Source organism: Trichosurus vulpecula, chromosome 3 (assembly GCF_011100635.1).
Source record: "Trichosurus vulpecula isolate mTriVul1 chromosome 3, mTriVul1.pri, whole genome shotgun sequence".
NCBI lineage: Eukaryota > Metazoa > Chordata > Mammalia > Diprotodontia > Phalangeridae > Trichosurus > Trichosurus vulpecula.
Window position 1 is genome coordinate 379,265,539 of NC_050575.1, and position 22,981 is coordinate 379,288,519.

At 50.2% G+C, this 22,981-nt stretch overlaps 2 protein-coding genes across 2 annotated transcripts in view; one reads left to right on the forward strand and one right to left on the reverse strand.

Annotated features, from left to right (window-relative positions):
• Positions 1 to 114: 114 nt before the first annotated feature.
• Positions 115 to 4,904, forward strand: TMEM208 (transmembrane protein 208). Its single transcript, XM_036748803.1, has 6 exons — positions 115 to 231; positions 2,786 to 2,881; positions 3,545 to 3,604; positions 3,717 to 3,853; positions 4,039 to 4,123; positions 4,554 to 4,904. The coding sequence occupies exons 1-6, from the start codon at positions 226 to 228 to the stop codon at positions 4,689 to 4,691; spliced, it is 522 nt and encodes a 173-aa protein (XP_036604698.1). The 5' UTR covers positions 115 to 225; the 3' UTR covers positions 4,692 to 4,904.
• Positions 4,905 to 5,032: 128 nt separating this feature from the next.
• FHOD1 (formin homology 2 domain containing 1) overlaps positions 5,033 to 22,981 on the reverse strand; it is a 36,588-nt gene continuing 18,639 nt past the window's right edge. Inside the window, exons 7-22 of the mRNA XM_036748801.1 lie at positions 18,412 to 18,523; positions 18,227 to 18,321; positions 17,917 to 18,060; positions 17,630 to 17,826; positions 14,975 to 15,076; positions 12,769 to 12,884; positions 11,951 to 12,564; positions 11,198 to 11,353; positions 7,381 to 7,563; positions 7,010 to 7,129; positions 6,727 to 6,888; positions 6,415 to 6,605; positions 6,133 to 6,325; positions 5,896 to 6,055; positions 5,624 to 5,818; positions 5,033 to 5,383 (exon numbers count right to left, since the gene is read on the reverse strand). Coding sequence (XP_036604696.1) covers positions 5,301 to 5,383; positions 5,624 to 5,818; positions 5,896 to 6,055; positions 6,133 to 6,325; positions 6,415 to 6,605; positions 6,727 to 6,888; positions 7,010 to 7,129; positions 7,381 to 7,563; positions 11,198 to 11,353; positions 11,951 to 12,564; positions 12,769 to 12,884; positions 14,975 to 15,076; positions 17,630 to 17,826; positions 17,917 to 18,060; positions 18,227 to 18,321; positions 18,412 to 18,523 — 2,823 coding nt within the window. The 3' untranslated portion in view covers positions 5,033 to 5,300. The remainder of the gene's footprint in view (positions 5,384 to 5,623; positions 5,819 to 5,895; positions 6,056 to 6,132; positions 6,326 to 6,414; positions 6,606 to 6,726; positions 6,889 to 7,009; positions 7,130 to 7,380; positions 7,564 to 11,197; positions 11,354 to 11,950; positions 12,565 to 12,768; positions 12,885 to 14,974; positions 15,077 to 17,629; positions 17,827 to 17,916; positions 18,061 to 18,226; positions 18,322 to 18,411; positions 18,524 to 22,981) is intronic.

The window sequence follows — 22,981 nt, forward strand, 5'->3', positions numbered from 1 at the left end:
CTGCTGGGTGTCGTAGTCCAGTAGAGGCTCCGGGCGGAGACGTTAGTAGGAAGTGCAATGGAACACTTCCGTCGCCTGTCCGCTGACGTCATCGCTCTCCCACCCTTCCCCCTTCCTCCCCCTTCCCCCGCCCGGAGCGCTCTCCCTGCTGAGCTGGTGCTGCCCGGCGCGCATCGCCGTGGTTCGTTCTCCTCTCCGTTCCGGAGTTGGTGGCTCGGTGACACCATGGCGGTAAGGATGAGACGAGGTATGGGAGGGAGGGCGAGGACCAAAGTCCGGGAAAGCTTGTCAAAAGGAATGCCTGTGAAGGAAATGGTCTGAATCGCGAAAGGAGATCGGGACCTACCAAAGCACGGGATGGGGGTGACGGAATATACCAAGGTGGGGGTCTAAGGGGAGCAAAGAACATAGTGGAACGTGCCAAGGCGGGGGCCCAGAGTGAGCGAGGGGCTTGTGGAACGTGCCAAGGTGGGGACCCAAGGGGAACGAGGGGCTTATGGAACGTGCCAAGGTGGAGGCCTAAAGGGAGCAAGGGGCATCGTGGAATGTACCAAGGTGAGGGCCCAAGGGGAGCAAGGGCATAGTGGAATGTACCAAGGTGGAGGCCCAAGGGGAGCAAGGGGCATAGTGGAATGTAACGAGGCGGGGGCCCAAAGCGATAGAACGTAGCAAGGTGGGGAGGAGAAGTAGAGCTAGAGAAATGAAATGTGCCAAGGTGGCACGTTCATTCAACAAGTATTTGTTAAGCTTCTGCTCTGTCAAAAGAATGTTGAGTCAACGAGTATTATTTAGCTCCAGTTATGTGACAGGCTCTGGGCTAAGCCCTGGACGTGCAAAGAAAGGCAGAATCAATACATCAATAAACACTTATTAAGTGCCTGTTATGTGCCAGGGACAGTACTAAGCACTAGTAATACAGAGGCAAAAGTCAGTCCCTCCTTTCAGGGAGCTTGCAGTCTAATGGGTGACAACAGGCAAAAAATAATGTGCAAACAAGCTATATACAGGATAAATGGGAGATAATTAGCAGAAGGAAAGCATTGGCATTAAGGGAGAGGGGAGAGTCAGGAAAGGGTTCTCGCAGAAGGTGAAATTTTAGCTGGGACTTGAAGGTACGCAGGAAGCAGAGATAGGAGGGAGAGCATTTTCCAGGTGGAGGGACAGCCAGATAAAATGCTTTGAGCAGAGAGCTGGAGTACCTTTTTCTGGGGACAGCAAGGTGGCTAGTGTCACTGATATACCAAGTATGTGGCAGGTTTGGTGTATGAGGTGTAAAAAGACTGGAAAGGTAGGAGGGGGCTAGGTTTTGAAGTACTTTGAACATCAGACGATTTTATATTTGATCCTGAGGTGATAGGAAGCCACTGGAGTTTATTTAATAGGGAGGTGACATAGTCAGATCTTCATTTTAGGAAGATCAGTTTGGGAGCTGAATGAGTTTGAACTGGAGTGGGCAGAGATCTGACGCAGAGAGGCCAACCCCAACCCAAAGGCCTGCACCAGGATGGTTGAAGTGTCAGATAAGCAAAGGGGGCATATGTATGAGAAATTAGGGAAGTAAAATTGTCAGGACCTGGAAACAGATTGAACATGGGGGAAGAGTAATAGAGAGAGAGGAATTGTGGGATGTCACCCTGGTTTTGAGCCTGGGTGGCTGGGAGGACAGTAGTGACCACTACGGTAATAAGAAAGTTAGAAGAGGGGAGGGCTTGGTGGGAAAAGATGATTTCAGTTTTGGACATGTTGATTCTATTAGATGTCCATGGTATGTCCTGTTTGAGATGTCCTACCCAGTAGGCAGGTGGAGCTATGGACTGGTGGTCAGAGGCTGGATAAGTAGATCTGAGAACCATCGACATAGAGATAATTGAATTCATGTGAACTGTTTAGCTCTCAAGTGAAATAGTATAAAGGCACTATGCCAGTTACTGAAGATAACAGAACTAAAAAGGAACCATTTCAAGAGCATACATTCTTCCAAGGAAATGACATAAAGAAAACTAGGTTCAAAATGATTCTCTTGGGAAGAGCACAAGCAAGGGGGAATGTACCATGATACTTGTGGTACTTGTGCTAAGTTGTGAAGGAGAGAAGGGGTTCTAATATTCTACCGAGTGGAGATGAGTGAGGGCATTCTAGGGGCTGTGGAGCAGGCTGTGCAAAGGTTCTGAGGTGGGAGATGCACTTTGCAGGCCAGTCTGGCTGTGGCACAGAACTTGTGAGAGTAATGTTCCCTAAGCTGGGCTTACAGGTAGGCTGAAACCAGTTGTAAGAGACTCTAAAAGCCAAAGAATGCAGTTTCTATTTTACCCTAGACATCAGGCCTTGAGGTGAGGTGGGGCCATTGAAGGTTCTGGAGTAGAGGAGTGACATGGTCAGACCTGGGCTTTAGGAAGATCCATTAAATAGCTGGTTCTGCTGCCTGAGTGACCTTGGACAAGTCTTTTAATCCCTTTGGGGTTGGTTTTCCTCATTCATAAATGATCTTATGGACCTAGAAGAGTTGGGGGAAACATACTCCCCCATGTGGGTGGGAATGATTAGGGCCTATATCCAAGACCAGTTTCTACCAGAAGGGCATATTGGTTCATAGCAGGATGAAGATGAGCTGGATACATTTTTGGAATGAATCAGACCTAATATTTTGAGGGGAGGGGATAGTGAAGAGGAACTAAATGAAAAAATTGGGGGGAAGGCATGAAAGGTTCCTGGAGCTTGTCGGGTCAGGGGTAAGCCTGCTGAAGTGTCTTATCTAAGCCTTCAATTCTTGCTGATTTGCATGTAGCCCAAAGGGAAGGTGGGCACGAAGGGGAAGAAGCAGATATTTGAAGAGAATAAGGAAACCCTCAGATTCTACTTTCGGATCATCCTGGGTGCCACTGTGAGTGTTTCCTACGCCATCTTTATGCTGAGGTTTGAGGGTTATTAGAGGGATCTCCATCGCTTTGGGAATGGACTTCTACCTCTGGGGCCTGGGGTTGGGTGGGAACTATGTATATGCTGGGCCCTGAGTCCTGGGTGAGGATAAAGCTTGTCCGGTGGGTGTTGGAGGTAGGTTGTTACTCTTATTAAGCAGAGGAGCACTGTAGGGTTAATTGGAAGTTGGCAGACACAGGTAGTATCTTTCGAAAGCATTTCAGAGAAGTGAAAGGTCACATTTATTGTGGGCTTTGGGCTTCATTAGAACCAAACTGGGCAAAGCCAGGGTGATCTCCAGCTAGAGTAGGGGGTGGGGTATGGCCTAGTCTGTGCAGGACCTCCAGACAAAGCTATGACCTGCCTCCCCTTTCCTCAGGTCTGACTAGTTTGTTTTCACTAGTGTAGACCCTCAGGGACTTCCAGCTCAGTCTTCTACTCCCTGACATTCTGGGGCTTTGTGTCTATAGAGCTTTTTACCCCTTCTCCCCTCCAGAAGGGAGAGAGATGGTTGGTTTCTGCTAAGGGTGTCTATCAACATAGGAAGGTCATCCCAGCAAAACAGCAGGGCCGATGGCTGAGGATTCTGCCTTTTTTCCTGACTTTCTGCCTATGTCTCTGGTTCCAGGCAATTTACAGCATTGTGACCCTCGTGATCTTCTACTCTTCAGCATCTTTCTGGGCCTGGGTATGTCTTGACACCTCCCTACCCCAGCTACCTGGGCAGAGACAGCCTGGCAAGATCTCTTCTTTCTTCCTCAGCTTCCTGTCATGGTGCTAACCCTCTGTATTTCCTACAGACGGCCCTAGTATTCAGCTTGGTTGTGTATGGGGCCAGCTACCGCTCCATGAGCTCCATGGCCAAGGCAGCCTTCTCCGAGGATGGGGCTCTGGCAGACAGTGGCATCGACCTCAACATGGAGCAGGGAATGGCAGAGTGAGTGTCCCCTGCCAGCCCAGGTGAGCGGGACCTGCTGCTGGCTCACTCCTTCCCCTGGGGGTGGGGACAAGCCAAGGGTGGGCACCCATCCTTGGCCTTTGGAAGTCCATCATCCCTGTGGGCCACCTAAATTCACCTCAGCTTCTGACCGTGTTCCTTCCCTGCCTCCATCTCCCCACAAGGCACCTGAAGGACGTGATCCTGTTGACAGCCATTGTACAGGTGCTCAGCTGTTTCTCCCTTTATGTGTGGTACTTTTGGCTCTTGGTAAGTAGGATTGAGGGGCTGGGAGGGACATAGGTACCTGATGCTGAAGCATCCTGCCCTGGGTACTGGGGAGTGGGGTGGGGGCTCAGACCCCATCTACAGAGCCTTTAGTTAGAGGTGGAGGCAAACCTTTCAGCTCATCTGCCCTGCCCCCTGAACCTGGGCAGGGGTCTCCTCTGAATCAAGCAGTCACCAGGCTTCTGCTCCAAGCTCAGGAGAGCTCACTACCTTCCAAGGTGGATGCTCTGTCAGAGTTCTTCCTTAGGCTGAGCTGAAACCTGGCTCCCTGCCCTAATTGCCCCTCATTGCTCAGTTCTGCCTTCTTGAGTCACAGGCCTCCCCTCTGAATACTTGAAGAACCACGGTCTTGTTCAACAACCCACCATGTTCCCAATCTGCCTAAATCCTTCCCTGCCCTGTTTCCTGCCAGGCTCCAGGCCGGGCACTCTACCTCCTGTGGGTAAACATCCTGAGCCCCTGGCTCACAGCTGAGTCAGCCAACTCCATTGTTGAACCCAATGAGAAGCGCCAGCGAAGGCAGGAGCGCCGACAAATGAAGCGGTTGTAGCCAGTGGTGGCGGAAGGCCGGCTGCAGTTACAGAACTGAGTGAGGCTCTCCCAGTCAGGGCAGGCCCTGCCTCTCCCATGCCTGGGTCCTGCCCTATGACTGCCCAGGAGAGACGGGCAACCCATGGGACCTGGACATCTAGATGAACTGGGTCGGGGGGGGGGGGGGTAGGGGAGGGGGCTGGGTTGTTAGAATAAAGAGCCAAAGCTGGGAGCCATGTGTATCTGTGTTGAACAGAGCGTGCTGCACCATGCCAAAACAGTCACCAGCTGGGCTCCAGGGCTCCCTGCCCCTTTCCTGGTAGCTTGAGGACCCTCCAGCAGGAAAAAGAGCACAGCTGATTGATTAAGGAATACCTTTATTCTTCTAGGCTAGGAATGTCTCTCTCACACAACCACATACACAAACACACACACACAGGCTCACACACAAATAATACTGCTCAGGCCGCTGGGCCCCCAGGGCACATGGAGTGATGAAATGGCTGGGAGGAGGGGGCCCAGATTCTCCACCTCTTCTCCCCCACTGCCCATCCCCCTCACCTCCCTGGAGTCTAGAGGCCATGTTCTGGGAGGCTCCTTGAGTGGGAGGTAGTGAGGGATGCCCTGCTCACACCTCCAGGCTAGGCCCTTTGCTCAGTCCCAATGCCTGCACCAGGTCATCACCAAGGCCGCCCTTCAGGGTCCTTCTCACTGCAGGAAGGAAACAACGTTGGTTGGCAATGGGGTAAGCGCCCTTACAGGTCCAGAGGGAAAGGGGAACAAAGAAGGAAGTGGTAGTAGATTGGTGCATTGGTGAAAAGAGTATGGAACTGGGAAAGTGTCCCTTCCTTCTGAGGGTCTCAGTCGGCTTATTTGTAAAGTGAGTAAGGTTGGTCTAGTGAGCTCTAGTATTTCTTCCTGCGTTAATATCTTTTCAGGGCTGCTACTTACAGGACTTCCTGTTGCCCCGAGATCGCTTTCGCTCCCGGGCAGCCAGGGCCCGGGGGCTGCTCCGGGTCACGGACTGCACCAGTCTGTCCATGATGTCATCTGAGGCGTCAGTGGGAGAGCCCGAGCCCTGGGTCTCTTCTGGGGGTGTTGCTGGGGTTGCTGGTGCTACTGCAGGGGTGTTGTTTGGGACCATGCCTGGAGAGATTAGGGTTGGTTCAGGAGCCAGAAGAGAAGGAAGCAGTGTTTGAAAGCTGCAACTCCCACCCCCTTACCTCGGCTCCTTCGGCTGTGGGTTGGAGCTTCAGACCCACTGATCAACACATTCCTCATGGTGACATCAGTGTCCTTGTCGCCCTGACCTGGGCCACTTCCCACAGCCACTGGCACAGGTAAACTTGAGGTTTCCTCAGCAACCGATGAGAATTTCTCTGTCTGGACAGGAATGGGGAAGGGTCAGCCCAGAAAAGGCACAGATGGATTGGCGGTAGGCCACCAGAAAAGAGGGTTACCTCAGTGATCATGCGTCCCCTGGTCTTCTTGCGCTCTCGGCAAGTGGCTCGCTTCTGCTGCTGTTGGAGAACACGCTCCCGGCATGTCCGGTACTCCAGGGCAAACTCCCGAAGCGTTTGGCAGAATTGCATCACCCGCACCTCCCGGGCCACTTCTGCTGGGTACCCTAAGTACAGCAGGAAGGCGTGGAACCTGGGGGAGTGTGGACGGATAGTCAGGATGGGCCTAGGAGCCTCCGCCTGAGGTGTCACCTCTTCCCTTCCCCAGCACCCCCATCCCACCTGTTACACACACGTCGGTGTACCACTTTGAGCATGGCAATGCGCCTGGCACATTGGCTTAGAAAGTGGGTGAGGCGGGCACGCAGGGCAGGTGTTAAGTCGTGTTTAGTCAGGCTCTTCAGATTCTCCTCGGCTGCCCGGCTCCGCCGCTCCAGCTGCCCCAAGTTCTCAGCCAGCACCTCAAAGTCCACCTGGAAGCAATGATGTGGTCCATAGCCTAGGCAGGCAGCTTCCCCCCACTCCCCTTGCTGCCCCCCATGACTCCCTCCCCCCATTGAGGGCCAGTGGGGCCTCAAGTTTCCCCCAGCTGACCTTGGCACACCGAGTGAGAGCTGGGATTTCTGAGTAGAGGTCCGAGGACTCTGGCTGGCTCTGTAGTACCAGGGTGCAGAGATGATGTAGCAGGGACTGCCTCCGCACAGTGTCTTTCACTTCAGACACCTTCTCCAGGTAACTCAGCTCAAATCCACTGCTCTGAAATGGCCATAGGCTCAGCCTGCAATGCCCAACTCCCTCCCCTCCTTTGTCCTCTCGGAGTTCTGGGCCCCCTTAGTGTAGGGCAGCTAAGCTTCTCCCCCTTTCTGGTCCTGCTCACCTGGGAATTATTGAGGAAATTGCCCACAGCCAGCAGGGTTGCCAGGATGCAGCGGAAGGTAGGGTTCTGGGCTAGCTGTTCCATCCCCAGCTTCAGGTCAAACAGTGGCTCTGCAATCTCCTAGGTGGTGGGGACAGGGAATCCCACAGTTACTACACTTGTATCCTCTGATCCTGAGGCATATGAAAAACATTTGTCCCATCATTTGAAAAAATTTGTTTTTAAAAATAGACTTTTATTGATAACCCTTCTTCAAAGAACTGACCCTTCTACCATTTCTTTTTTGGTTTATAGAGCCTCAAAATACCAACACACCACTCCCATACCTACTCCCAACCCAAATTGGCTTATTCCAGCAGGTTTAGTCATACCCGTTCCATGGTCTCATAATCTAGCTTAAAGGCCCATAGCTGTAGTCGGGCGGCCAACCCGCCAATGGAGGAGAGGGTCAACAGGAAGCTTTCAGCTGGGCCCAGTGGGATGTCCGGGTTGGCCAGTTGGGCTTCTCGGATCTTCTGCTTTTCCTCCTCTGTAGGCATCATTGTCAGCAATTTCTGTGGATACACCATGGCACCCCCCAGCTTGTATCTCCCCTGATTTTGTCATAGGACCAGGCTTTGGAGCTGTACAGATTCTAGGAAACACTGAGCCCAGTTCCTTATTTTAGAACAGAGGAGACCTACCCAGAGAGTAAAGTAATTTGCCGAAGGTTACATGGGCCAGAATTTGAGCCTTTGAGGCAGGTATAACTTTATTTCCTTTAGGTAGGTTTCCCATGACCCCACTGACCCACCGCCATCTGTGTAGAGCTAACTCCTGGCCCTTAACAAGAAGATGGCGCTATCACTCCTAAGGCCCTGCCCTGTGAAGAAATAGCCCTTTTTGGCTGGCAGATAGGAAGTACAGGCATCTACTATATGACTACATAGTATGTGACTAATTCACCATATGGATATATATACATTATGTATTTAAAATGTATAAAGTACAAATGTTTCCCAGGGTGGTGAAGGGGGAGGTGTGTGATGACCACCTACTCACTCCTCTGGGGGACTGGGTGGAACCTGGAAAACTCCAGGTGGAGGCCAATTAATGTGTCAGTATCCTGGACCTTGACCCTCCTTGGTTAGTCGGAAAACTAAGAGACAGTCTAGACAGTTAGAGATGGTTGATTGTAGATCACTGGAGCGAAAGGGACATTAGAACGCTGGTCTAAATACCACCCTGCCCCCATTTTGGAGATGAAGAAACTGAGGAGGGGTGACATTCTGAAACCAAAGGCACCTGATTAGTAGTCAGTCTGGGAAGATGAGTCAGGTTTGGCCAGAAATGTGTATTGGCTGTGCAGGAGCTGATTAAGGATCCCTGGGATGGAATCCTTGGACTTTGTCAATTGCTCCAAGTCCTGTGCTTCCTACCTCTGTCATAAACATGAGTCTAAACCAGAGGGGTCTGAGTGAATCCTGAGCTCTGAAGTTCAGCCCTTTCTCTAGGCCTCAGTTTCCCTGCTTGTAAAAGGAAAGGTGTGGACCAAATGACCTCTATCCTTGGGAAATCTACTTCTTGGCTTGAGGGAGCTGTGGGCAGAGCTAGGATTGAGTTGTGTTGCTAGAAGGAGAAGGGAGGGAGCTGCTATCCAAAGCCTTGGTGATGGGGAGGGAAGAGGGATACCTGGCCTCATCCAGGTTACAGAGAGACTTCAAACAGTGGGTTCTGGGAAGGACATCAGGATCACTCCCTGCCAAGAACCAGCAGATTTGCCTTAGGGCAGCAGCCTGATGGCAGTGGTGTTGAGACCCATGGTGGAATCCCAGCACTCACTCTCACCAGCTAGGTGACCACAGGTTTGTGGTTAGTTGTTGTAACCCTGAAAGTGCAGCATAAAACTGCAGCGTAAAGTGCAGCATGGAGGTTAGTATGGTCAGACTGAACTTCACCTAGGAAAAGCCAAGTGGTGAAGAATGTCTATTGGCCAGACCATGATACAGAGATGGATGGACAGCCCCTAGTTGGTCAAGGAGCTAAGCTTGGAGTGGATTAGGAAAAAGAGAATGGGCTGAATTTCATTTGGAAATGTGTGCTTCTTTCCATAATCCTGAAAAAAAAAAGCCCATCTTTTTTTTAACTGTAGGCTGCTGTATGACTACAAGTGTAGTCATATCTCCAAAGTGCCATATCTCCAGAGAATTAGAGTGGCAGATCCCCCAAGAGGCACCTGAAAGGGCCATGGTTGGTGTGAGTGGGTACCAACGTATGACTAATTTGGAATCACAAAAGAGAAGAGGAAGACAGAAAACCAGAAAGGAATAAGAAGCAGGCTAGTCAAGTATTGAGTCCCCAGGATAACCAGTATATAGCTTGTTTGTGCCATGGATATCCTGGTGATGTTACAAGATCTAGAGGAAAGTTCCTGGTGTGTTAAGTGGACCCCTTGTAGAGGGTTTATGAGGAGAGGGGGCAGGGAGGAACATGGATAAGTCACACAGGATGAGAAGCCATTAGTGGGTTGCAATCTATACAGTGGGTGGTAGTGCCCATGTTGATGGGACAGCTAGCATTTAGAGAGCACTTTAAGGTCTGCAAAACATTTACAGATGTCTCATTTTACCCTCATAGCAGCCCTGTAATGTAGGCTGTAAGGTATATTACAGATGGGGGAAACCGAGGCAAAGAGGTTTGATGACTTGCCCAAGATCCCACAGCTAGTTAAGTGTCTGAGGCTGGATTTGAACTCAGGTCTTCCTGACTCCAGGCCCAGCATTCTATCCACCACATCGCCTAGCTGCTCCTCAGGATAAGAGACTATTGGTTGGACACTGAGTGAATCCTATTTGAGAAGAAAACCACTGACCCTTTGGTGAACCAAAGGCACATTACATGTCATATGATTCACTGAGGTATCTAAGAGTAATGGTTTCCTTCCCAAACTCATTCATTCATTAGCCAGTCAATAGCCCATTGTCTTACCTGCCTAAGGAGACCTAACTTCCGACTCAGTCTTCCTTGAGGGGTATGACTCAGTCAGTAGATATAGAGGATGGGATTTAGAGCTGAAAGAAACTGTACAGTCAAGTACAGCATCCTCATTTGGCAAGAGGAAAACAATCTCCTGGGGGAAATGAGTGTCTGTGAAGTGGGAAAGCTTGGGTTTGTCTCCAGACCCAGGACTCTCTCCATCACCCACCAGGAGGCCTCTGATTTCCCCAGAGAAGACAGAGTCCCAGGAATGAAGATGTCCCTTAAGCGATGCCCCTCAAGCCCATCTGGGACAAGCCCCTTTTCTATATCACTTGAAGGTTTAGAAAACATCTTCCTCACAATAGGAGGCCCCGTGAAAGAGGTTCATATGCCCTGAAGCTGGAAGGGACCTAGATAATTTAAGTATCATCAGTGTATAAGTATCGCAACTTGGAATGACAGATGGTAATATACTCGTGGGAAGGAAGTGAAGATAAAACTATCAAGGCCATGCTGAATTGAAAAAGGAGAGAGGCAGGCCACCTAGGGAGTCTTGAGGGTAACAGTGTAGCAACATTTGTATCTACAAAATGGGAACACAGGAAGAGGGCCTCCATCCTACCAGCTGGATCTTCTAGGGTGGGTTTTCAGACTCTCACAGTTGAAGCCAGGATGAGGTCAATCATGATACAAAAATGAATTGCTAAGTTTTACATAGTGTTTTTCCCAGTCCTGGTAATCCAAAAGTGGTCCCCATTGTACAGGTGAGGAGATTGAGGCCCAGAGAGGTGTGCAGTGACTTGTCTGTGGCTCTGCAGGTGTCGAGTACCAGACCTGAGATACAGCCTCAGGTGGGTCCTGACTGGTGCTCCCTCCTCCTAGACCCATGAAATCAGAGTGCCGAAGTACAACTCTGAATTTAAGGATTTTATTCTATAAACTTATATTATTTCTAAGGGTTTGTGTGAACTCTCCCCTCTCCCCCACCCTGGCTTCCTAGTAAAAATTTCTCTGCTGATTTAAGAGGAAAAGGGACTTTGTTGGTACCTAAGTCAAGAGTTAAGATTGGTGTACCCCCCAAGTGGCTGGTTAGGTTCAGGGTTGAGCTGGTGTCGGACCTGGGGCCGATGGAGGGTGGCGATTCAGCCCTTCTAGACTGGTCATCAGCCTTCCATCATAGCCTCTTTCCCTGGAGCCCCCTCCCTAACCTCCACCCCCACCCCGACACACCTCAATGCCATCCTTGCTGACAGCAAATTCATCAAAACCAAGCAGGGCTGCTTTGATGACATGGACGGGGGGCAGCGCCGTGAGGCCAATGTTGATGGCATTGCTTCGTTTAGGGTCCAGCACTGTTGTCATCGTCCTTCGGCCTTCAGCAGCTTTCTGAAAGGGTCATCCGAGGCTGGGCTGAGAGCCAGCTTTGGGACTAGGGACAGGTAGGGTGGGCAAGAGATGGATCTAGGCTTAGGCCCCGGGAGAGCAGAGGTGAAGGAGGGTGGCCCACTACTTCCTCCCCTAGGGTAGAGGCTTCAGAGGGTCAGGGAAAGGGCATACCTTGCCCTGGTGATCTTGAGAGCACAGAAACAGTGTGGTACAATGGAAAAAAACCTGGATTTGGGTCTAAAGAAATGGCTTTTAGTCCCCAGCTCTGCCACTGACTTTCTGGGTAACCAATGTCCTGTTGCTTAACTTGGCAGGTACTTTTTCCTAGGCTCTGGAATGAATGTGACTAGTCCATCTTGGGGATGGACAACTCTCCATTTTATAGCAAGCAACTGGCTCAAGGGGGGGAAGGAAAAGACTGGAGCCAGCCTCTTACACCCATTCCAGTGTTCTTCCCAACACACCCTGCTGTCTCTGTGCCTCATGTCCTTACTGGTTCAAGTGAAGGGGGTGGGCTCGAAGATCTGTAAAGTCTGTTCCAGGTCTTAGTTCTGTGATTGTAGGTTTCCCCTACTTTGGGGGGGATAAGGGAGGTACCTTGTTGGACATCACTTCTTTGGCTCGTGTCTCAAACAGGTGTTCCAACTTTGCAGTGTCCAAAGTCACAGGTTCCAGTGAGGCCCATAGGGTAGGACTTGGGCCAAACCGACCCAAACCTTTGACTCCCTTTCCAGGCTTCAACTCCCGCCAAAACAGCTTCACAGTCTTCCTCTTACGAGGGAGGATGGGACCATCAGTGGCAGAAGGACCTGGTGGAGGTGGGGGTAGCCCAGGGGGTGGAGGAGGAGGGGGCACCCCTCTGAGGGGTGGGGGTGGTGGAGGTGGTGGGGGGCAACCTGGGGGCAAAGGGGGTGGGGGTGGAGGATTCCCAGGGAGGGGTGGTGGTGCCGGGACATCTCCAGTCCCAGTTGACTCAATGGCCAACAAGTCCTGATCTTCATCCTCCCCTAGGTCAGAGAAGTCCAAGTCTCCAATGCGGAGAGAAGGTTGGGGTGTGATTGGCTCTGAGGTAACATTAGCCTCTGGGGCCAGGACCTCAGACTCCAGGCTTCGCTGGGCTAGGATCAGGGGTCGGGGAAGGGGACTTCTTGGGGTGCTAGGGGTGCGGGGGGTGAGGTCAGGCTCTGGGGTGCTCCACAGCTCTCGGGGGTCTGTGAAGATAGGAAAGAGAGTCATCACCATGGTAACCCTACAAGCCAAAGGTAAAGCTCCCCTCTTGGGGTTGTAAGGACAATACTACCACCTCCTTCTACTAGGGGGCAGAGGGGATTCAGAGAATCTCCAGTTTAGGGGAGAGGAATACCTTAGGAGTCCTTGAGGAAGTGACCTCCCAGCCCTCCCCAACAACTCCTCACCTGGGTGTCCATCAGACTCATCTGGCACAGCCCCAGCTAGGGCCTCGGCCCGACCCTGGGCCAAGGCAGCCTGCTTCTCAGTTTCAGCTGCCGCCACATTCTCCAGGAAACGGGCTCTGCAGGAGAGCTCCCATTGGTGCCCAGTACTCGGGTCCCTCTCCAGCCTGCCTTCCTCAGTGCCTAGAGCACTCAGGCCTACCCCTGCTGGCCAGCAGCAAGCCTGCTTGCTATAAAAACTGAGGCCTACTTTCCATGGGCCAGGACTCTTTCCCTGGCAAACACACACACCCCGCTACAAACATACACGGGCACACACAGCCCATGCAAACAGAAGCCCATGCACTGAGCAGAGAGCATGGATTTGGCAGCAGAGGGCCTGGGATCAAATCCTCTGCCACTTACTAACTGTGACTTTGGGGAGGTCACTTAGCTCTAAGACTCCCTTTCTTCATCTGTAAAATGTTGGAAATGAACTAGGCAATCTCCACGTTTCCTTCCAGCTTATAGGGTCTTAAGTGGAAAGGCCCCCTGCCCCTCTTCTCATTTGCCAGGGACTCAAAGATCATCATGTTCGGGCCCCCTGCTTCCTGTCTAGAATTCCCAACTCCTCTGGTCAGTTTGACTGGATGGCCAAACCTATCCAGGATTTTTTGGATACTGTATTTAAAACTTTGGTTTTTTTTCTTTTGAAATGGTTTTGTATGATTTGTTTTGAGGCCCACAAGCTCTCAGAGCTCTCTTTGAGCCTCAGGGGAGGTGGAGAGCTAGCTGCTTCCTTGACACAGTCCTGAGTTAGGGCCTTCACACATGTAGGCACCATTGCCCTTCTGGGGTAGCCCATCTTTAGCTCCCTTCTTCAGCCTTATCATATCAGGGCAGTGCCTCACAGCCTCGAAGGCCTATTCTTTTATGGCTCTTTCCAGTGTCCTTTTAAGTCCTAGTGCTCTGCTTATCCCTAGGTCTTCTCTCTATCTGTATATCCCAAATCTCCATTAGTCATTTAGCTAGAGAGCTGAAGCTCTCCCCCACCACCCTGATTCCTCAGATCAGTACCAGGCTAGATCTGAACAGGAATATAACTGCTTCAGATTCAAAAGGTTTACTATGATCCCCAGGTCTTTCTCAGCTGGGCTAGGGGATGCTTGGTATATTAGTTAACTATTCTGTCTGCTAGGCCCTTTCCTGGGCCAGTCCAGGAAGCTGCTTCCAGGTCTTTTGAAGAGTGACGATAGGAACTACATGTGGAATTGAGGGGCAGGAATGGCTTCTAGAAGGAAGGCTGCCCCTGTAGGGGGTTACCCGGAGGATCCCTGTTGCACATGGGGAAGCAGTTCTGAAGCAGTGAGCACAAAGTCCTGAGTTGAGCCAGGCGAGGCCAGCCCCGCTCTGTACTTACTCGAACCTGCTCAGCACAGGCGGGACCCCCGGGACAGGGGGGACAGGAGGGCTCTCAGGGGCCCTAGGGGAAGAGACTTGTTCATCCTGTAGCACTCCTGGGGCCTCCTTTGATTAGTCCCGTTCTAAACTAGTTTAGTCTCTCTTATATACACACTGACCCCAGGGAAGTACTCATCCCCATGAGCCTCTCCCAAGTTTTCAAGCACCTTACCACCATCACCTCCCCCTCCCCCCACCTGGATCCCCAGCTCCCAGGAGACAAGGATGGGGGAGGGAAAGACACAGGGAGGGGAGAGGAAGAAAGAGATGGAGAGGATGGGGAACAGATGGGTGAAGATGCTAGAATATGGGAGTATGGGGAAACCATAGGAGAGAAGGGAGAACAGTAGAAATGAGGTGAGAAGGGCAGAGAAGACAAAAATATAAGATAAGGAGGGAGGGAAGGAGGCCAGGAGAGTAGAGAGTAATGGACAGTCCAAGGGAGGCCTAAGGTTCTGCTCACTTCAGTCACTTACCAAAGAGGAACAGTTTGATGAAGTCTGGAAAAAGAGAGAAAAGTTGGGCAGGGGACGGCTGGAGGTGCCCAGGGAAGGGGGCAGGGTGTCCCAGAGAGGGCGCAAAGCTGGGCTAGCAGAGGAAGAGAGCAAAAGGGACAGGCAGAGAGAGGGGCCCAGGTCTGGGCAGCAGACCTTTTAAGTACCAGTTTGTACATCCCCAGAGGGTGAGAGGCTGGCGGTGCCAGTGGGCCACGAGAAGGGGGAACCAAGGGGGTAGGGGGTGGTGTCCCATCCCCGAGCAGCTGACTTACTTATAGATACTTCTTTCACCCAGTGCATCTGTAGGGGGAACCACAGTGGGGCTGGGAAACAAGACCACTGAGGAACTGAGGCAGGGGGCTGGGCCTATGGGGCTAAAGTCAGGACTGTTGGTTAGTGTGGGTCCTGTTATTTTCCTCCTCCCTCCTTCCCTACTACCCCTTCTCTGACCATTATCTACTGGCTTTTCACCTCTCCCTCTGCATTCCCATCCCAAACTCCTCTTTGTCCACACTATGACTCCAGACTCTTTGGTTCTCTCCCAGGCCATTACCCCTGCTCACTTTTCTTTTTCCCATCCTGACCCTCTGCTGAACCAGTTCAAATCTACACTGCTCTCTTCTCTTGAGTCCCCGGGGCCTTTATCATTTTGCCAGTTGTGCCCTGCCAAGACTCAGCCTTGGATCATGCCCACCATCATCTACCTTCACTGCTACACACGTGCTGCTGAATGAAGGTGGAGAAAAGGTGGGTCCACTGTAAAATTATGTTACAACTGGACCCTCACTGCTGCCAGACAATCCTACTATACCTCCCTTATCAAATCACTCTCCCCTCTCCAAGTGGCTCTTCCAACCTTTTCATCCTCTCTCAGGCCTCCCATGGCTCCCCGCTCTCAGCTCAAAATCTTGCCTCTAATTTTACAGAAAAAATTGAGGTCATTCACTGTGAACTCCCTCTTCTCCCCACTTCCTTATCTATCGTTCAGATGTCTTCTGCCACTCTGTCTTTCATTCCTGTCTCCCATGAAGAGGTGGTCTTATTCCTTACCAAGGCTAACTTGTCTACGAGTTCAAGAGATTCCATTCCATCCTATCTCCTCCAGTACATTGCTCCTATCTGTAATCCCCATCCTCATTCATCTGACTCCCTCACTGTCCACTGGCACCTTCCTTGCTGCCTATAAATATGCCCGTGTCTCCCCCATCCTCAAAAAAACCTTCACTTGATTTTTGCTAACTAGTATCCTATGCCCTTTTGTGTCCAAACTCCTGAAGAAGGCTATCTACGACGGATGCCACCGGTTCCTCTCCTCCCGTTCTCTTCTTTACTCCTGGCAAACTGACCTCTGATCTCATTATTCCACTGAAGTTACCAGTGGTCTCCTAATTTCCAAATCCAATCACTTTTTCTCAACCCTCATTCTTCTTGACCTCTCCGACACTCTGGATCATTCTCTTCTCCTTGATACCTTCTCCCCTCCAGGTTTTCAGCACACAGCTCTCACGTGGTTCTCCTTTTACTCATCTGACCTCTCCTTGGTCTCTTCGCCCTCCATATCCCTTCACTTGATGATTTCATCAGTTCCCATGGATTGAATTACCATCTCTAGGAGGATGATTCTCAAATCTACCTTTCTGCTGACTCCCAGTCTCACATCTCCAATTGCCTTTCAGATATCTCGAACTGGATGTCCAGTAGACATCTTGAACTCAACATGTCCAAAACTGAACATAATTCTCTTTCCCTCTAAAACCTCTCCCTTTCCAAATTCCCCTATTACTGCTGAGAGTACTACACATCTTCCCAGTTCTCCGGGCTTGAAACCCAGGAGTCATCCTGGACTCCTCATTATCCCTCATCCCCCCCCATATCCAAGCCATTGCCGTGGCCTGTCAGTTTCACCTCTGTACCACCTCTCTAATATGCCCCTTTCTTTCTTCTGATGCCGCCACACCCCATGCACCCCATAAAGGCCCTCACCCTTTCATGCCTGGACTATTGTAGTAGCCTGTTTTTTTTTTTTGGGGGGGGGGGTCCTGCCTGCCTCAAGTCTTTCCCCACTCCAATCTCCAGTCTCTAAAGTCATTGTCTTAAAACACCAGTCCAACCACGTCACCCTCATACTCAATACACTCCAGTGGTTCCCCACTGCCTCCAGAATCAAATACAAAATCCTCCGTTTGGCATTCAAAGCCCTTCATAACCTACCCTTCCAACCCTTCCAGTCTCCTTCCACCCCTTTCACACAAACTTGTACTCTTCGATCCAGGGGACACTGGGCTCCCGGCTGTTCCAAAAACAAGACCCTCCATCTTTCAGCTCTGGGCATTTTCTCTGACTGCCCCTCATGCCTGGAATGTTCTCTCTTGTCTTCAGTATGTACTGGCTTCCTTTAAGTCCTGATTAAAATCCCACCTTCTACAGGAAGCCTTTCCCAAGCCCTCTTACTTCTAATGCCTTCCCTGCCTTAATTTTCTATTTATCTTGTATGTAGCTTGTTCATGCATATTTGTTTATTGTTTCCCCTGTTAATTGGGAGCTCCTTGAGGGCAGGGGCTGTCTTTGGCCTCCCTTTGAGACCACTCTGTCAGTTGAGAAACATTGATTAAGCACCTACTGTGTGCCAAGCACTAGGATACAAAAAGAGGCAAAGACAGTCTCTGCCCTCTGAGGAGCTCACAATCTAATGGGGGAAGGACAAGCAAACAAAATATGCACTAACAAGCGAAATAGAAAATAACTAAGAGAGGAAGGCACTAGAATAAGGCTTCTGGTAGAGGATGAGATTTGAGTTGGGACTTAAAGGAAGCCATGGAAGCTGGTAGGTGGAGAGTATTCCAGGCCCACTGAGAGACGGAGTGCTCAGCACATAGTAGGCACTTAATAAACCTTATGAATGCTGATTGACAGTGACTCTCACTTACCGAGGGTGAGCTTCCACAGGAGGCTTGGAGGGGGGCAGGATCGGGCAGCTTGCCTTGGCAGGGGAGCTGATGCCACACCCTGTCCCTTCCAAGGAACGCCGGCTCCTCTTTCCCTCCTCTGAGGCTGGCTTCCTGCGCTCCCGCCGCCCGCCTGCTACCCCCTCTTCAGGGTCCCCATCTTCTAGTCGCAGAGCTCTCTGGAGAAAGAGAAGAGGCAGAAGTGAGGAAGTAAACCTGGGAATTTTGATGCCCCTGACTCCCTGATGCCCCAGTTCTGGGATCCTTACCTCATAGAGGACAAGCTGTGCCCGGAGGTCAGCATCCGTGCCAGGGCTACGCAGGTGCTTCTGCACGATGCCTTCCATGCCCTGTTGCTCCAGTGCATCCGTCACATCGTAGAATGAGTCCTGGTCAGGAAGGGCTGCCAGTGTCTGTAAGCACCATGCTGAAGGTGAAGCTGGGCCCTCAGCTACCATAAAAGGTTCTGAGACCTGATAATGTGGGTGCTATGGGGTGGGTGCTGGCACATGGGTGTATATGGAAGGGGGGGACCCTAAGGGCCATGAGTACCTCTGCTCTTCCCCCACCCCTGGGCACCTTGTTGATCAGTGTCATGGTGAACACCAGCAGCTCTGGGTCAGCCCCATTCTTCTCTTCCAGGATGGACACAAAAGTGGCCCATGGGTCGGCACCTGTGGAGTGGGAGAGAGGAGAGGTATGTGGGAAGCTAGAGAGGGCATAAAACAAGGGCATGGGGGCAGCAAGAGGGAAGGGTATCTGACCAGTGGCATTGGCAACAGCATTGACAGCATGGATGAAGAGCTGGGCATTTGTCTCTGCATATTCCACAAACACCAGAAGGAGCTTCAGGGATGTCTTCACCACCAGGCGAGACTGGGGAGAAGGAGGCGCCCAGTTAGTAAGGTCCTGTTATTTACTAGTAGCATCTCTTAGGCAGGGGGTTATGAGGGTGGGGAGCTCAGGCAAGACTGGGCAGGTGTCTAGGTAGTCGGGCCACAAGGTTTCCTGGTAGCATCCCTTAGGCAGGGGGTTATGGGAAAGGGAAGCTCAGCCCTGCTTTGGGGACTAAAGGGGCTTCCCATATAGAAGCAGAGGATGGAGGCAGGGAAGGTTTTATGAGAGGAGCCTGTGAAGGGAGATGTCCTTCTCTGGGATGAGGCTTTCTCTCCAGGGGTATGTCCCTTGAGGGATTCTCTAGGGGGTGAAGCATGTGGAGAAATTCTTCTATTCTTCACCCAAGGGCAGGGAAGAGAAAGCTAGTATTGTAATATCACTGAGATGGTAGTTAGGATAGTGCCATGTTTTCTTGCTTCAGAATCTAAACCAGTCAGAGCTAGAAGGGACCTTAGGACCTAGAATGTCAGAATGACTCGTAATCTATCTCCATTTCACCTCTGCCACTCACTGGAGCTGTCAAACCTCAGATCAATGAACCAATCAACCAACAAGGATTTATTAAGCACCGACTATGCCAGCACTGATTATTAAGCACTGACTAAAACCAGACCCTTTGGTAAATACTAAGGCTATAAATGCAATAAATGAAAGTCCTTATTCACAAGGCAAATCAACAAGCAGTTTTTTGCTATTAGAAAATTTTTTAATAAGAAAATTTTTTCGTTTAATTTTACATTTTTTTCAGTTCCAAATTTTCTCCCCATTCCCTCCCCTATCCCCAGTCGAGGAAGCAAGAAAAACAAAACCCCTATTGCAAACACTTATAGTCAAGCAACACAAATTCCTGCACTGACCATCTCCACAAAACCATGTCTCAGTCTGCACTCGCCTCTCCAGGAGGTGGGCCGCTGTTTCATCATCACTCTTCGAGAAGTATGGTTGGCATCATTCTCCAAGCATTTGTGAAGCCTCTGGGCTAAGCTGGGAATAGAAGGGGTTCTAACACAGGAGACAAGGGCAGGTAGAAGAATGCATGGAATAGCAAGAGAATGGGCACAAAAGTAGCTAGTAGGATCAGAAAAGGCTTCAGATAGAGGGCTGGAGGTGAAGAGGGAGGGCATGCCCGACATAGGGCAAAACCAGTGCAAAAGCAAGAGGGCAAGACATGGAGTGTCCCATGTGAGGAACATTGAGAAAATCCCTTTGGCTGGACTGAAGAATGCAGGAGTGGGGATACTATACAATGGGACTGGAAAGAATTTGGGAGCAGGTTGCAAAGGCCTTTAAGTGCCAAGTAGAGAAGTTTATTGTATTTGACTCTAGAAGCAATGGGAAACTGTGGGAGCTCAGAGGGGTCAGACTTGCCCTTAAGGAAAATCATTTTGGCAGCAGTGTGGAGGATGAACTGAAGTGGGGTGAGACTTGAGACAGGGATCATCGAGGTGAAAGGCAAGGAGGCATGAACTAAGGTGGTGGCCATGTGTGAAGGGAGAGAAGGAGCCAGGTGAAAGATGCTATGGAATGCCTAACACCCAGATTTGTCAGTGATTGGATATATGAAGTAAGGAATAGTGAATATATGGTCACAGCAGGGTCATAAAGCTCAAAGACTGGAAAGATGATGGTGCCTTCAAGAGAAATACGGAAGTATGGAAGAGGTGAAGGTTTAGGGGGAGAGATAAGGAGTTCTGTTTTGGACACGTTGGGTTCAAGATGTTTTTGGGACATCCAGTTTGAAATGTCTAAGGGGCAGTTGGTGATGCTGGACTGAAGCTTAGGAGAGATACTGGGGCTGGATAAATAGATCCAGGAGCCATTGGCACAAAGATGACAACCAAACCCATGGGAGGCCATGAGATCACCATGACAAAAGAGTAGGGTTCTAGGACAGAGTCCTATCCATGTTTAGGGGGCATGATCTGGACAATGAACTAATGAAGGAGACTGAGGGGTAGTTAGACAGGTAGGGAAAGAACCAGGAGGAAGCAATGTGAGGAAATCCAAGGGAAGAGTATCCAGGAGAGGGTGGTCAACAGGGCTGAATGTAGCAGAAAGGTCACTGGCATGTGAAACTGTTCTACCTCCCAAGAGGTACCTCTGACCATAACCTCTCTGCCTCACTCCTCCTGGACTCATGCTTTTGCCTACAACCTTCAGTCCCACCATCTTTCTCTGTATCCACAGGCTCCTGTTCTGGATTCATTTTCCTTCCTTCACACTTTTCACTTATAGCTAGCCAGCTCAATAAGGCTCATTGTCTTCCACCCTTGAACTCCTCATGTCCCTTCTCTGTTCTTCATGGAAGGCCCTAGGTCCCATCTACCTTTTCTACTTTTATTCCTAAGCTATGTCTTTAATCTCAGCCAGCGAAGTGGCCAAGTAGATGGGAAGATTCATCTTTCTGAGTTCAAATCAGGTCTCAGACACTTCTTAGCTATTTAACTTTGCCTCAGTTTCTTAATGAGATAGAGAAGGAAATGGCAAACCACTTAAGTATCTTTGCCAAGAAAACCCCAAATGGGGTCAGAAAGACTCAGACACAACTCAAATGACTGAATAACAATGTTTTTTAAATGTAAATTTAAATTTAAATACCTAAAACAGGGGCCAGGCTGCACTTGAGGACCTAGAGGGTAACATGTGGCCTCAAGGCTGCAGGTTCCCCACCCCTGTGCCTAAAATGTTTATTAAATGGATCGTTTTTGGCATTTATGCTTCATACTGAGGGGGATTTAAAAAATTCACATGCAAAAGATACAATCAGTTTGTGCATGGTGCTGACACTAGGTGGGACCTATTTAGATACTGCTAGAGGATGCTGGAAGGCAGTGCTGACAAGATCCAGTACAAATTCAGGTTTTTCACCTTCACTGGGCCCTCAGTGCTATAGGTATTCATCAGTCAGTGATTTCCTCTAACACTTTCAAAGTTGGCAATGTCGGTGGAGAGAAGGAAACAGATCTGAGAGATGTCGTGGAGGTAAAATCATTGAGATTTGGCAACTGATTGGATAGGAGAGGAGAGAATTAAGGGTGATGTCCAGACCATTAGTTTGAGTGAGAAGATAGTGTCCTCAGTCTAAACAGGGACGTTGGAAGGAGAGGCAGGCTTAGGGGGCAAATATGATGAATTCCATTGTGGCCACGCTTGAGGCGCCATGGAGACCTGCAGCTGGGAATGTCCACTATGCTGTTGGGATATGCAGGCCTGGGGCTTAAGAGAGATTTGGTCTGAATACGTAGATTTGGGAGTCATCTGAGCAGAGAAGAGAGTCAGGGAGAACAGATGAGATCACCAATGGAAAGAAGCTGGATGAAGGAGGGAAGAGGGCCCAGGACAGAGTCTGGGTGGACACCTGAGATTAGGGGATTGGAAGGGGCCCATAAACCAGCACAGGAGGCCAAGAAGGAGTGGTGTGACGCATGAGAATCTGAGGAGAGCTAGGTACCAGAGGCCAAGGTAAGAAAGAATAGCCAGGAGGAAAGGGTGGTCAGCAGTCACAAATGCTGTCTAATTCCACATGTCTCAAATACATCTCTTTCTCTCTACTCACTCTGCCCAACATTCTAGAACAGGCCCTCATTGCCTCTCTCCTGGATTACACTGGTTTCCCTGTCTCAGTTTCTCCTCTTGCCAGGCAATCCTCCATCCAACAACCAAAATAACTTTCCTAATCTATAAGTATGATCATGTCCCTCCTCTGACCAAAAAGCTTCAGTGGCTCCCTATTCCCTTCAGAATAAAAAGTAAGCTCTTTAGCCTGACAACTCTGGTCCAATTAACCATCCCAGATTTATTTCATACTACTTTCTTTACACACTCCTTGTACCAATCAGATTGGGCCACTAGCTGATCTTTGATCTTGTCGGGTCCTCGATCACCTTTGTACATCTCTGAATGGCTCGGTTAGATGCCACCTTTAACATCAGGAAGGCTTCCTCTGTCCCCCTAGCTCAAAGTGCTTTTCCTTTACTCTAGAGCACTTTGTTCAGATTTCTCCTTTTCTTCTGTTACATTCTAACATTTACCTTTTACACAAATGATTAGAATCCACATGTTCCTCATAATAAGTCCTTCGAGGGCAGAGTGTCTAACTTTATAGTATCTTCATTGGCTTGAATTGAACATAGCATGTTGGAGTTGGGAGAGTCCTTAGAATTCCGTAGAACAGTGGATGTTACAGCTGGGAGGGGACCTGAACTGGAGGTCTGTCTTATGAGGACGCTTCTCTTTTTTGAGGGGGGGAGGTGATTGAAGAAGAAGGAATGGCCCCCTGTTCTCCTGACCAGTTGGACACTTCCACCTCCCAAATCAGTGATGTTCATGGATGTGATTGTGGACGTCTGGGAGGAGCAGGGCACCTGGACCATTCTCAGAGGAAGCTGTGCAGAGAGATGTGATGCCAGAGAACCCTTGTCTCCCTGGGAGTGGACG

What these genes read in the sequence shown, in the direction of transcription:
- TMEM208 (XM_036748803.1), top strand. An exon ending in GGATCATCCTGGGTGCCACT is followed by an intron (nt 2,882 to 3,544) that starts GTGAGTGTTTCC and finishes CTCTGGTTCCAG; the next exon opens with GCAATTTACAGCATTGTGAC. An exon ending in CAGCATCTTTCTGGGCCTGG is followed by an intron (nt 3,605 to 3,716) that starts GTATGTCTTGAC and finishes TATTTCCTACAG; the next exon opens with ACGGCCCTAGTATTCAGCTT.